At 43.0% G+C, this 14,520-nt stretch overlaps 1 protein-coding gene across 1 annotated transcript in view; it reads right to left on the bottom strand.

Annotated features, from left to right (window-relative positions):
• The window catches only part of CPA6 (carboxypeptidase A6), a 331,342-nt gene that overhangs the window by 198,661 nt on the left and 118,161 nt on the right, over window positions 1-14,520 (bottom strand). Inside the window, exon 2 of the mRNA XM_003274805.4 lies at window positions 7,999-8,074. Coding sequence (XP_003274853.2) covers window positions 7,999-8,074 — 76 coding nt within the window. The remainder of the gene's footprint in view (window positions 1-7,998; window positions 8,075-14,520) is intronic.

Raw genomic sequence — 14,520 nt, 5'->3', positions numbered from 1 at the left:
TTTATGAAGTATCATTCATAATGCTCCTGTGTATCTTCAGCCAGCATACCAAGCCACTGGGCATTTAAGGTATTAGATTTTTATCGCTAAATTACCACAAGGTTAGCAGCTCAATTTTATTATTTTGTTGTTTCTGTAGGTCAGAAGTCTGGGCATGGTGTGGATTCTCTGCTCAGGGTGTCACTGGGCTGAAATCAAGGTGTCAGTTGGGCTGTAGTTTCATTTGGGGTTTATATGTGCTTATCTTCTCACTGTTGGTAAAATTTATTTCCTTGTGGCTGTAGGACTGAGGCCCCCATTTTCCTTTTAGTAGGCTTTAGATAGTTCTCAGCAGCTAGAGGCCACCCACAATTTCTTGCCACGGGGCAGTTCACAGCATGGCTGTTTGTTTTTGCAGGCTAGCAGGAGTGAGTAGTCTGAGTGCCTCTTCTGCAACCAGCTGGAGAAAACATCGATTTTAAAGGGCTCCCTTGATTAGATCAGACCTACCTGGGCAATCTCCCGATTTTTGAGGTTAACCGATTGGGACCCTAATTACATCTGCAAAATCCTTTTACAATGGTGCCCAGATTAGCATTTCAGGAGAGAAGATGTGTGTGCAGCAGGGCCAAGAGTCTTGGGGGCCATCCTAGAATTCTGCCTACCATAGCCATGATTAAGGATCCTACAATCACACGATCAGATTCTAATTAAGTTGGGAACAAATATCTTCCACAGCATGAATTCTACCACCCATTTCCTCCTCATAAGCTTTCTAATTGGTTAAACTGTCCAGTTGGATGTTTGAGTTTATAAACCCCCACAATCACAGGTGTTCTAGAGCTCTTGTAGGTCCTGGTGTATGACTTGGTAGTACGCCAAGGAGGATTAGAGAAGACAGCAGTCAACTACAGCACAGTACTGGGGTGTGAGAGAGGGAAGCCACACCTGGGACAGCAGCAGCACATTTCATGTACAAAGCAAGGCAAGAGAGATGAAGCCTTCCTCCTAGCAAGTACAGTTTTCCCCACGTGATTTTATGACTTTTGACATGTCGTTCAATGACAGCTGACAAACCAATATTTATGGGGTTGTGTTTCAGTTTGAAAAAAAATGACAAACTTTTGGACAAATAGGACAGTTTCCAATCCTACAGCTCTCTGATGAGGAAATTGGAAACAGAAATACCATTAATTGTTCTTTCTACAAGAGTGTGTCAATTGTATAATGGAAACTTTGTGATCCTACATAACGCCATTTCTATTACTTCAGAGTACAAAGAATTTGCAGAGATGTAGGCAGAATGTGGTGTTGGGACTTTAATTTACTTACCTGCAGACTGTTCCCATTCCATCATAACTTTATTTAAATCATGGTTATGCTCTTAATTAACAATTTAATTGGTTGGTGCTTTCTCAATCCAGTTCTCTAGGGGCATGGTTTTCTGTTTAACTTTCTTGTTTTAATTCTTCAGCAAAACCATAAAATTTAATTAGGAAAGTAACCAGCTTTGTAACAGCAGTTCTGTGTCTAATTAACTATGCTTTGACTGTCTCTTCTCAGATTCCGTTCAACATGCATATGCATTTTGCATTTGTTCATGTTTCAGAGAAGACATTGTGAATTTATAGCCTATGCTTGTAGTCCAATTACTTTCCACTTTCCCTAAGATGCTTGGTTACAGCTAGTGAAATCAGGAAAATTAACAATGATTCATGGATGAATCTGAGAGCCAAAGGCCAATATGTAGGCTGTTAGTTCGCTGTGTATGTGAGTTTTCTCCTCCTGCAGAATAGATTACCACAAACTTAGCAGCTTAAAACAATACCTATTTATCATCTCACAGTTCTGCAGGTCAGAAGTCCTGACATGGCTGGCTGGATTCTCTCTTCAGGTATCAATGGGCTAAAATCAAGCTGTTAAAACAGCCCTCATGAGAATTACAAGTCAGGCTTTCGGCAGAATTATAGTTGGGCATTGACCAGGGTGTGCTGGTGTACTTCTACCCAAGTCCCTGCAGCTGCTGAGAGCCACGTTGAGGGGAGCACTGACCACCTGCTCCCCACATTGTTCCTATAGATGGAATCTCTGGCACTGGCCCTTTCTGCCCAAGAATTGCTTAAAGTGTTTTTAAGATCTTGAATTCCAGCAGAATAGCTGACACCAACCAGTCTGAAGACCTCCACCAAGAAACCAACTCAGCAAAGAAGTGTAGGAAATGCAGTTTTTTCATCTTCCTGTCCCATGACTTCACTCTTCACTTCTCAATCAATCTGCGATCCCAACTCCTGTTCAGCCTGTCACCTATTCAGACCCCAACCCAACCTCCTTGGGGAGGCAGATTTGAGGTTTCCTCCCATCTCCTTGTTTGGCTGCCCTACAATTATCAAACCATTTATCTGCTGCAACTCTTGTTGTTTCAGTATATTGGTCTGTTACAGCACAATGGGCAATCAAACCTAGTGGTCCTATAACAGTGTCCGCTGGGCTGCCTCCTCCAGGCTTATGTGGCAGAATCCAGTTCCTTGTGGTTGGAGGACTGATGTCTCAATTTCCTTGCTGCCTATCAGCTGAAAACCATTCTCACTTCCTAGGGGCCATTGGAATTCCTTAGCTCGTGACTCTCAGGGATAGTTCACAACTTAGCAGTTTGTGAACTGCTATCTTGAGACCAGCAGAAGCACTTCTCTGACCTCTTCTGTCAACAGCTAGAGGAAACTCTTTGCTTCTAAAGTGCTCATCTGATTAGGTCAGGTCTGCCCTATGTCATTTCCCTTCTGCCATATAATGTAGCATCATCAAAGGAATGGCTGTCCCATCATATTCACAGGCCCCTCCTCATCCTCAGGGGAGTGATTATTCAGGGCATGTACACCAGAGGGGATAAAAATCTTGGGGCTATCTTAGAATTCTGTCTATCACAGTGTGATTTAGGGAAGCAAGGCAACTAAAGGTTTCCTGGCAAACCCTCCTTCTTCCCTTCTAGAGGCAATACACAGGGAATGCAAAGAAGCTGTTAGCAATGCCCATAATTCTGTCCCATTAGCTCCACAGGCCAGAAGATGACACACATCATATTCTTTTTTCTCTGCAGGCTGCTTTCTCTGCCTGGCCAGAATTGCTGCTTTCCATAGTACAAATGGTTTGCTTGGTTGAAATCATTCGAATTTAAAATGACATCAAGGTAACGCAATGCTTTTAGATAGAAAGTTATCTAAACTCAATACCTCCAACTTCAATCTAATAAAACTACTTCTTTAGTGAAAGGAAATGAATGTACAAAAAAATTCAACAGAGCAGGTCTGAAAAATGCTATCTTTAGAAAGGCCTGCTTGTAAAATTGGCCCTTGGCTGGCATTTGGAAAGTTGGATATCAGGAGGGTTACCACCACCCTAACTAATAAGAGTGATTCAATGTGCTTAGATTGTGCAAATAATATAGTTCATGCTGAACACCTACTTTTCTTCTGGGAGTCTGGAATTTGGGTATGTGCTAGGCAGAGGGTATCTACATAACTTTACCCCAATAAAAACCCCAGGCATTGAGTCTTTAATGAATTTCCCTGGTAGACAACCCTGCATGTTTGTTGTCACAAGTTGTTACTGATGGAATTGAGCACATCCCGTGTGACTCTATTGGGAGAGGCCTCTTGGAAGCTTGTGCCTCATTTCCCCTGGACTTCACCCAATACTCCTTTTCCCTTTGCTGATTTTGCTTTGTATCCTTTTGCTGTGACCAATCATAGCTGTGAGTAGGACTATATGCTGAGTTCGGTGAGTCCTTATGCAACCCATTGAATGGGGGCATGGTCTTGGTAACCCCTGACTCTAGGGTTAAAGTAAATGATAATGATAATGATCACATTCTGAGTCTAGGCTCCACTGCTCTGCCAGCTTGGCTTCAATCCTCTCCATTGTGAAGAGAATCAGAATAACCTAACTAGAGGCAAGAGGCAGGCCTCGTTTGGGTCCTAGAGGGCTTGACACGGACTAGATCCATGTTCCAATCCCATACTGTGGCCTGGGCAAGTTACTTAACTCTGTCTCTCTTCTTCTGTAAAACAGCAATAACAATAGACTTACTTCATAGGATTGTTAAAATGAGGCAATTTGTAGAAGCATGTAGCATTGTGGCTGAGAGGAGCTGGATGTGACTCTGTGTGGAGTGGAATCACTAGAGCACAGTCGATATCCTAATATTAAGCTTCTTTCTTCCCTTCACTCTGCTCCCTTCTTTCCTCACCAGATCCCTTTCCCTCCATTCTCTCAGTTGTCCCCTAAGCTCCTTTACATCCAAACCATTTCCTCCCCCAGGTGGCCACCTTACCTTGAGGACTAAATGAAAACAATCTGCAGGAATGATTTTCTTTAAATGCTTATCAAAAAGGGCCCAATGTAAATGTGTGGTCATCAGTGCCAGCAGCCCTATTTACAGTCTAGAGCTTTGATTCCATCTATGATGATTTCTGAGAGTTTATAAGTAACCCTACAGTCCTCATTGATGTAATTTTATTGCTTTTGATAATGGTAAGTGATTATCACAAATATAACAGTGCAAGTTCATTACTTTGTAAGACCTAACACGTAAATAGATTCACGAATGGTAGAAACGTCCTTTGAGAAATATTTTGCTCCAATATTTTGTTCAGAATATCTGTTCCCCAAAACACTGGACTCCAAAATGAAAAGTGGCTATTTTTCTGGTGGTATATGAAAACACAGTTTCAGTGGAGATGGAAACCTCCACTCAAAACTTGCTTTGCTTCTTTGCAATTAATAAGTTCCTGGTGGACTATTCAGAAAGTGTTCAGCTACAATTGCTGAAAAGGATGTCATGGGGTGAAGAGGTTAATGATAGCCTCCTAGAAGCAGATTCCTGCGAGAAGAAAAGGAGGTTTAGGAAATGCCCAGTGACCATGGTCTCTCTGGTATTGTATAAACAACCACAATTTGGGGATGGGTTCTTGCATCCTCACCCTGGGCCCTTGTAATGAGACACCATGCTTGAACTCAGTACTGTTTGTGTAGGGGCTGGGAATGAGGAGAAGACAGGGAATCAATAAACTCAATGTTTAAGACATCATTTGCAAATAAATTCAATATTTGAAGGGGAACATGCCAAAGAGAAAAATTAAACCATAAATAAAAGAAAAAAGTTTGTTAATTACAAATATCTCCAGAAGCCACAATGTCTCCTTCCTCCCTCATTCCCTAACACTCCTTCAGGTAGGACTGTACTTCAGTCATGTAGGAAAAAACATTTTTCTATTTCATATTAAAGATTAATGAGGCCTGTTTGGTAATCTGCTTTGCTGTCCATTAAAATGAAGCCTAAACCACCACATAGTTTTTGGGCTTGCTTGTATTTTGGTAGGCATGGGAAAGAACCAATCACACCACACTTCTCATCATAACTTGTAGGTAAAAGCTAACATTCAATTATATGCACTGATGGAGTTAGAGAAATGCTCTAACTCTAAAATCCATAAAGTTTATCAAAGATTGAATAACAGAGCCTTCAACCTTTGCCAAGAAAATTCTCTTATCAGACCCACTGAAACATAGCAAAACTAATTAACTTGAATTTCTGGCTTTAATTTTTCCTCAACTCACATCTGCTTAAAGTTTTAATTAAGAGGAAAGTGCCTAGATGATCAGTAGGAAGATTCAAGAAGGAAAAGAGAAGCTCTAGAAAACAGGAAACTGAATTCATTCATTCATTAAGGAAAAATAACAACAAAACCATGTATTGAACTTCTAGGACATTCCAGACACTAATTAGAAATACAGCAATGAACAAAAAATAGATAAACTCTCTCATGAAATTTACATTCTACCTTGGAGATGGGTAGTAAATAGATAATGTGTCAGATAGAAAATTTTATTTTCTTTTTTTTTTTTTCTTGAGACAGGGTTTCGATCTGTTGCCCAGGCTAGAGAGCAGTGGCAATAGAGCAAGACCCTGTCTCAAAAAAAGAGACACTAGAGCTCACTGCAACCTCCCAGGCTCAAGTGATCCTCCCACCTCAGCCTCTCTAGTAGCTGGTGAGAGGTGACAGTGTGCTGGCAGTCCTCACAGCCCTCGCTCGCTCTCGGCGCCTCCTCTGCCTGGGCTCCCACTTTGGCAGCACTTGAGGAGCCCTTCAGCCCACCGCTGCACTGTGGGAGCCTCTTTCTGGGCTGGCCAAGGCGGGAGCTGGCTCCCTCGTCTTGCAGGGAGGTGTGGAGGGAGAGGCGTGAGCAGGAACCAGGGCTGCGTGTGGCGCTTGTGGGCCAGCTGGAGTTCCAGGTGGGCGTGGGCTTGGCAGGCCCTGCACTCGGAGCAGCCGGCTGGCCCTGCTGGCCCTGGGCAGTGAGGGGCTTAGCACCCAGGCCAGCGGCTGCGGAGGGTGTACTGGGTCCCCCAGCAGTGCCAGCACACTGGCACTGCACTCGGTTTCTCAACGGACCTTAGCTGCCTTCCCACGGGGCAGGGCTCGGGACCTGCAGCCCACCATGTCTGAGCCTCCCACCCCCTCCATGGGCTCCGGTGCGGCCCAAGCCTCCCTGACAAGCGCCACCCCCTGCTCCACAGTGCCCAGTCCCATTGACCACCCAAGGGTTGAGGAGTGTGGGTGCACAGCGCGGGACGGGCAGGCAGCTCCACCTGCAGCCCCGGTGCAGGATCCACTGGGTGAAGCCAGCTGGGCTCCTGAGTCTGGTGGAGACGTGGAGAACCTTTATGTCCAGCTCAAGGATTGTAAATACACCAAGCAGCACCCTGTGTCTAGCTCAGGGTCTGTGAATGCACCAATCGACACTCTGTATCTAGCTGCTCTGGTGGGGCCTTGGAGAACCTTTGTGTCCATACTGTGTATCTAACTGATCTGATGGGGACGTGGAGAACCTTTATGTCTAGCTCAGGGATGGTAAACGCACCAATCAGCGCCCTGTCAAAACAGACCACTCGGCTCTACCAATCAGCAGGACGTGGGTGGGGCCAGATAAGAGAATAAAAGCAGGCTGCCCAAGCCAGCAGTGGCAACCCGCTGGGGTCCCCTTCCACACTGTGGAAACTTTGTTCTTTCGCTCTTTGCAATAAATCTTGCTACTGCGCACTCTTTGGGTCCACACTGCTTTTATGAGCTGTAACACTCACCGCGAAGGTCTGCAGCTTCACTCCTGAAGCCAGCGAGACCACGAACCCACCAGGAGGAACGAACAACTCCAGACGTGCCGCCTTAAGAGCTGTAACACTGCGAAGGTCTGCAGCTTCACTCCTGAGCCAGCGAGACCAGGAACCCACCAGAAGGAAGAAACTCCAAACACATCTGAACATCAGAAGGAACAAACTCCGGACACGCCGCCTTTAGAACTGTAACACTAACCGCGAGGGTCTGCGGCTTCATTCTTGAAGTCAGTGAGACCAAGAACCCACCAATTCCGGACACACTGGGACTACAGGCATGTGACACCACACCTGGTTAAATTTTTATATTTTTTTGTAGAGATGGGGTTTCACCATGTTGCCTAGGCTGGCCTTGAACTCCTGGGCTCAAGTGATCTGTCTGCCTTAGCGTCCCCAAGTGCTGAGACTACAGGCATGAGCCACTGCACACAGCCAGAAAACTTTTGAGTAGCCTTAAATATCCTTTAAAAGCTCTTTTGGCTGGGTGCGGTGGCTCATGCCTGTAATCCCAGCACTTTGGGAGGCCGAGGCGGGTGGATCACAAGGTCAGGAGTTCGAGACCAGCCTGGCCAACACAGTGAAACCCCGCCTCTACCAAGAGGCAGGAGAATTGCTTGAACCCGGGAGGTGGAGGTTGCAGTGAGCTGAGATCACACCACTGCACCCCAGCTTGGACAACAGAGTGAGACTTCATCTCAAATAAAATAAAATAAAATAAAAGCTCTTTCAAGTTATCTCCTTAGCTTTTACTTTCTTGGCTAATAAATTCCAATTATTCAACTCCAGTCAGCAAATCCCTGTAAACATACCACAAGCACAATTCCACCATAAGTGTGTAGATGCTCTATTACCTTAAGTTGATGGGATATTTTCTTCAGTGCATATGCTTCCTCTTCTGTTTTGGGAATAAATCTTATCACTTTATCACTACAAGGTAAGAAAAGAAAGATGATAATTACTTTTTGAAAATAAAGATATTAGTCATCTCTTTCTTACCTCTTAAAAAACTGCCTCTGCATTTAAGAAGAAAAACAGCAAAATTTTCACTGGCCCAGTAAGTATTTTATCCAGTTTATTCTCTGATTGCATTGTTCTTTCCTTCTTGTCTTAAAGCTATTTGGTATTTCATCAGCTTTTGAAGATTACAAACTCACATTTAATGTTATAAACGCAGAAAAAGGCCAAAAACACAGGAAGAGTGGCAACAAGTAACAGGAACTTTCATGAGCTGCTCAGAGCAAATACCAAGAAGGAAAATTTCTGATGACAGAAGAAAGAAAAGTCATTCTTTTTTAAAACATAATGCTAAAAAGGAATGTGCCTTTCAGTGAGAGGATGTGAAATCCACACACTAGGGAAAGCTTCTGGTTTGAATTCTTCCCACATGGAGAACAGTAAGGAGAAGCCCATCTCTATGGGGCATCTCATTTCTCTGGTACAGAGCTTCCCACCTGGCTCGTGGGGCCAAACAAGAGGGCCATCAGCGTTAGACACTGATGGCTGTAAATTTTTTAGTGATACAAATTAAAAATCAATGTTTACAACTGTTACCGAAACACCAGGGGTTTGATCTAGGTCCTGCTGCTTTCTGCACATAAAGCAATCACTGAGAGATGATTATTACCAAGAAAGAAGGCTTTAATCAGGTGCTGCAGCCAGGGAGATGGGAGCTCAGTCTCAAATCCATCTCCCTGATGGACAAAAACTACAGGTGTATATAGCTGGGAAGAAATGTAACAATGTGTACAAAACAGAAACTAGGGAGGAACAAGGAAGCAATCATAATGAATGAGGGGGTCTTGCATCTCGCTGTCAGGATGTGATCTGGTGAGTTTCAGTTCTTTGATACTTTTTGATAGGCCTGAAGGTCACTTTCTGAGGAAGGAACTCAGATAAAACAAATATAAGTTTCAATCTTTAAGACGAGAAGAATCCATCTGTGTTTATCAAAAAAACTCTCTATAGGACTACTGGGTCAGTTTCACAACCACAAAGGTTTTACCACAGTGAAATTATATTTGAACACAATATAAGGTTCTTTCTGTAAAGGTCCCGAATAACCTAAGATGACTTAAGGTGTTGCTGTGTCTGTCAGAAAGTTTCTCTTTGGGGGCCTTGTCTCCCAGGTGTGCCAGAAAAGTAGTCTATCAATTTCTAGGTGTGTCACGATGAGGACAGGTTGGGAAGCACAGCTCTAGCACATAATAATCACAACTATTCAATGTCTTTTGCATAGAGTAGATGCTTATTAAATATTAATGGATTGACATAAAGGAGATTGCTGAGAGTAATTGGTTTCCAGAGGAAATATAAAGGAAAAACTAAGTAAATAAAGCACAGTAGGAATTAATATTTTTCATAACTATAGCATTTTACAATGATTAAAGATAAGGTAGAATATTATTAATAGAATATAAACCAGAAAACAAAAACTCTACTATTTCACCCACAACTTGTCTCTTTGACCCCAAAGGTGCACCAAGAATAAGAATGGAATTTGCATGATTTTCCACCATTTTACTTCCTAGATGATGAGATGATTTGGATTGTGTCCCCACCCAAATCTCATGTCGAATTGGAGGAGGGGCTTGGTGGAAGGTGATTGGTTCATGGGGGCATATTTTCCCCTTATTGTTCTCGTGATAGTGAGTGATTTCTCACAAGATCTGATGGTTTAAAAGTGTATGTCACCTCCTTCTTTGCTCTCTTTCTGCTGCCACCATGTGGAGGTCCCTGCTTCCCCTTCTGCTATGATTGTAAGTTTCCTGAGGCCTCCCAGGCATGCTTTCTGTTAAGCCTGTGGAACTGTGAGGCGATTAAATCTATTTTCTTCATAAATTACCCACTCTCAGGTATTTCTTTACAGTGGTGTGAGAGTGGGCTAATACAGATGGATAGCAGTTTCCAAGACGAAGTGAGGCTAATATGGAGGGCATCAGATCCCTAGAGATACTTCTGGACTTGCTGGGCAATGATTTTTTAGGGCTTTGTGTTTATTTCCAATCATGATAGCTTTATTATTTCAAATGATCCTGTAACAGCTACTTTAGGCCTATGAATAAAAAGGTCCTTGGCTTGCTGATAATAAATTACTGTGTTTTATGGACTGCTACTCTAATAGAGCTTTACAGCTTTGATTTCCTCAAAATCACACAAACCACCTCTCAGTATCAATGTCATGAAGTTCATATTTCTGGAAAGAATAAAAGAAAGCACCAGGAAAAAATGATCAAGTCACTGTAAAACAAATCTAAATATAACCTTTGGAATTTAAATGTAACCACATCTCTTCTCTTTTCTGGTATACATTTCTCTGACCTGTGTTTTTCCTGGATTCATCATACCCTGGCCTTTCTCATCTGACCCAATACAATTCTTGGCAGAGAAAGCAAGCTCAGCTGGGTGATATGGCTGTTTTTGATGGATGGATCACTTGACAGCTTGCTGAAAAACACCTCCATCTGGGGCCTTGTCAGCTCCTCAAGAGTGCAAGAAAAGCAATCTGTAGCTGTTTTACAGCCATGAGAATAACTTTTTTTTTTTTTTAAAGATGGATAATTCAACCTGGCAATCAGTTCCTCTTCTGCAAATAAGTACAGGATACAAAGAAACTACCCTTGGGATTATTTAACCCTGAAAGTGATTGCTCAAATCCAGTTTTCTCATTTTCGCTAAAAAAAGTTCACTTTATCCCAGCCTTTGGAAATTCTCAGGTGTGACTTTAGAAATGAATTTATTACTGTTTGATAACTTATCAAAGGACAGAGAATAAGGAAGGCAATGTAGAAAGACCCATGAAATGTCATACTCTTTTGTGAACCAGTAAATTATATTGATGAGATGACGGGTAACCAAAGCCCAACAAGAGCTCTTTATTCAACATGTGAAAACCACATGACCCCCAAATGCCCCGTTTGTTTCACCAAACAAAAAGCTTACTCTCCCTAAATCTGATAGCTAGTGTTTTTTGAAGTGGTGAAAAATTTGGTGCTAGAAACAGGGAAGTTTCAGGTAGTCTACTGGAACTTAGAAAAATTAACCATGCAAAACTATCAGAGGAGGTGAGCTTAGAGGCTTTTCCTTATAACTTATCAGTTTTTTTTTTTTTTAACTGTTAGGTGGTATCATCAACTTAAGATCCTTTGGCTACCCTTTGGGGTTAAGATGAGGGAATCAAGGAATTGAATATGGGTTTAGGTTAGAAAGACTACTGGGCAAGTAGCTGCTCGTATGCACATATATTTCTAACTTAGCCTATATAAAGCTGTCCAAAGAAAGACAGCATAAGCATTTTTAATTTTAGTTTAAGTATGTCTTACAGAGGAAGCAGGACATCCCAGATAACTAGTCTCCAAGGAATTACTAACACTTATTAATCCATGATATGCTCACATTTTGTTCCTTTGCCCTACAAGACAAATGAGGTTACGTAGCTATAAAGCCCACGTTGAGTTTGGTTGTGAGTTTGACTAATAATCCTGCTGTACAGTAGCAACCACATGAATAAGACAATAGTAAATAAACGTAATCAGTTCAGAAAGTATTACCGAATGCCTTCTGAGCATGTATGCACCTAGAGAAAATTCAAAAAGGGAACACGATCTCCAACTCTATATTATGTCTGGGTCTCAGTTTCTTCACTGGAGGAGTGAGGGATGATCTCCCAGCTGCCTTCCAACATGGTGAAAACCCATCTCTACTAAAAATACAAAAATTAGCTGGGGGTGGTGGCATGTGCCTATAGTCCCAGCTACTTAGGAGGCCGAGGCAGGAGAATTGCTTGAACCTGGGAGGCGGAGATTGCAGTGAACCGAGATTGAGCCACTGCACTCCAGCCTGGGTGACAGAGCGAGACTCCGTCTTAAAAAAAAAAAAAAAAGTTCTAAGACTGTGTTGCCTGGGTTTGACACCTCCCATATTGATTGCCATTCTTCTGTGCCTTGACTGTGCAGCAGCTAAGGAAGAGTATCTCTGTCCTCTAGGCAACCCGAAAGTCCCGTTGAAAGACAGAGATGCGAAGCTTCAGATGTTTCCTTGTGGCTCCTGGCATGACCTTACAACTGATTCCATTATGAAATCCTAAACTTCTTTGTACGTTACAGAATTTATGAACCTACACTTGTAAAAATTAAAATATTACAGAGCATATGAAATGATAAAGTTCTCTTCCAACTCCAAGCCTTCTATCTTCCCTTTGTAGCCACTGTTAACAGTTTCCTCTGCATCACTCTGAACTCTTTTCTGCATTAATACACATACACGCAATGTTTGTTTTACAGCATTTTGTAACACTAATTTGCTGTTATCTTTTACTTCATATGTTGGTTTTAAAATATAGTAAGTTCTTGATTAACATCAATGATAAGTTCTTGGAAATTGTGACTTTACGTGAAACGGTGTATAACAAAACTGATTTTACCATAAACTAACTGATATAAGCAAGTTAAGTTCCTATGGGCATATTTCTGGTCATGAAAAAATCACCAGGCTGGGTGCGGTGGCTCACGCCTGTAATCCCAGCACTTTGGGAGGCTGAGGCGGGTGGATCACAAGGTCAAGAGATTGAGACCATCCTGGCCAACATGGCAAAACCCCATCTCTACTAAAAATACAAAAATTATCTGGGTGTGGTGGCACGTGCCTGTGGTCCCAGCTACTCTGGAGGCTGAGGCAGGAGAATCACTTGAACCCGGCAGGCAGAGGTTGCAGTGAGCCAAGATCGTGCCACTGCACTCCAGCCTGACGACAGAGTGAGAATCCATCTCGAAACAAACAAACAAAAAACGCCCCCAAAAAACAAAAAAAAATCACCAAATTTCTAAACAAAGACCCATAGCTGGGTGTGGTGACTCATACCTGCAATTCCAGGACTTGGGAGGCTGAGGTAGGAGAATAGCTTGAGGCCAGAAGTTTGAGACCAACCTGGACAACATAGTGAGACCCTGTCTCTGCAAAAATAAATAAATAAAAAAATAGCCGCGCATTGTGGCACATACATATAGTCCCAGCTACCTGGGAGGCTGAGGCAGGAGGATCACTCAAGCTAAGGAGCTGGAGGCTGCAGTGAGCTATGATCAAGGCATTTTGTCCAGCCTGGGTGACAAAATGAGACCCTGTCTCAAAAAAAAAAAAGACCCAAAGTACTTCTAATATTAAACATTGAAATAAATGTGAACTATATATACATTTAAGAAAAATTAATAAAGACAAGTAAGATTATGTACTCAATTTTTGGTGAATCTGTGAGGGATAGTGGTTGTTGCAGTGGTGGGTTAAATCAAGGAATAGATGTTTGCAAAGCTAAAATATGAACACCTCTTCCCAACACGCAGTTCAAACAAACAATAACAAATATAGTGGGTTTGCTGAGGGCTTTTGTACTGCATCATTTATTGTCATGCCTTTGTATGATTTTGTCTATGAGTTTTTATTTTACAATACTTTGTATTCATTCCTGGCTGCGCATGGTGGCTCACACCTGTAATCCCAGTACTTTGGGAGGCCAAGGCAGGTGGATCACGAGGTCAGGAGATCGAGACCTTCTTGGCTAACGCAGTGAAACTCTGTCTTTACTAAAAACACAAAAATTAGCTGGGCGTAGTGGCAGGCGTCTATAGTACCAGCTACTCGGGAGGCTGAGGCAGGAGAATGGCGTGAACCTGGGAGGCAGAACTTGTAGTGAGCCGAGATCGCACCACTGCACTCCAGCGTGGGCGACAGAGTGAGAATCCGTCTCAATTAAAATAATAATAATAATAATAATAATTTGTATTCATTCCTTAATTCATTTTCCAACCCACTTATTCTAGTTCAGGGTCATGAGTGGCTGGAGCTTGTCCCTGCAGCTCAGGGCACAAAGTGGAAACTGACTTGGGATGGGCCGCCATCCATCACAGGGGGCACTCACACACCCATGCTCATTCAGCCTAGGACCATGTAGATATGCTTTGGAATGTGGGGGGAAACTGAGTACCTAAAGAAAACCCACACAGACATGGGGAGAACATGCCAACTCCTCACAGACAGTGGCCCTGGTGGGAATTGATGTTTTCTTTTCTTGTCAAAGTTATAGCAAAATGATGTTGAATGAAAAATGATGTTATTCTAGGACCTTGCTGTACCACCTTTTAAATAAATGGCTGGATCTTATATGCTAATGAGAGGTGACAGTGTGCTGGCAGCCCTCGCTCACTCTCGGTGCCTCCTCGGCCTCAGTGCCCACTCTGGCCATGCTTGAGGAGCCCTTCAGCCTGCCGCTGCACTGTGGGAGCCACTCTTTGGGCTGGCCAAGGCCGGAGCTGCCTCCCTCTGCTTGAAGGGAAGTGTGGAGTGAGAGGCACAGGCAGGAACCAGGGCTGTGCGCAGTGCTAGCA

This window comes from Nomascus leucogenys, chromosome 16 (assembly GCF_006542625.1).
Source record: "Nomascus leucogenys isolate Asia chromosome 16, Asia_NLE_v1, whole genome shotgun sequence".
NCBI classification, from domain to species: Eukaryota; Metazoa; Chordata; class Mammalia; order Primates; family Hylobatidae; genus Nomascus; species Nomascus leucogenys.
Note: the sequence above shows the minus strand (reverse complement) of the source record. Positions and strands in the feature narration are given on the sequence as shown.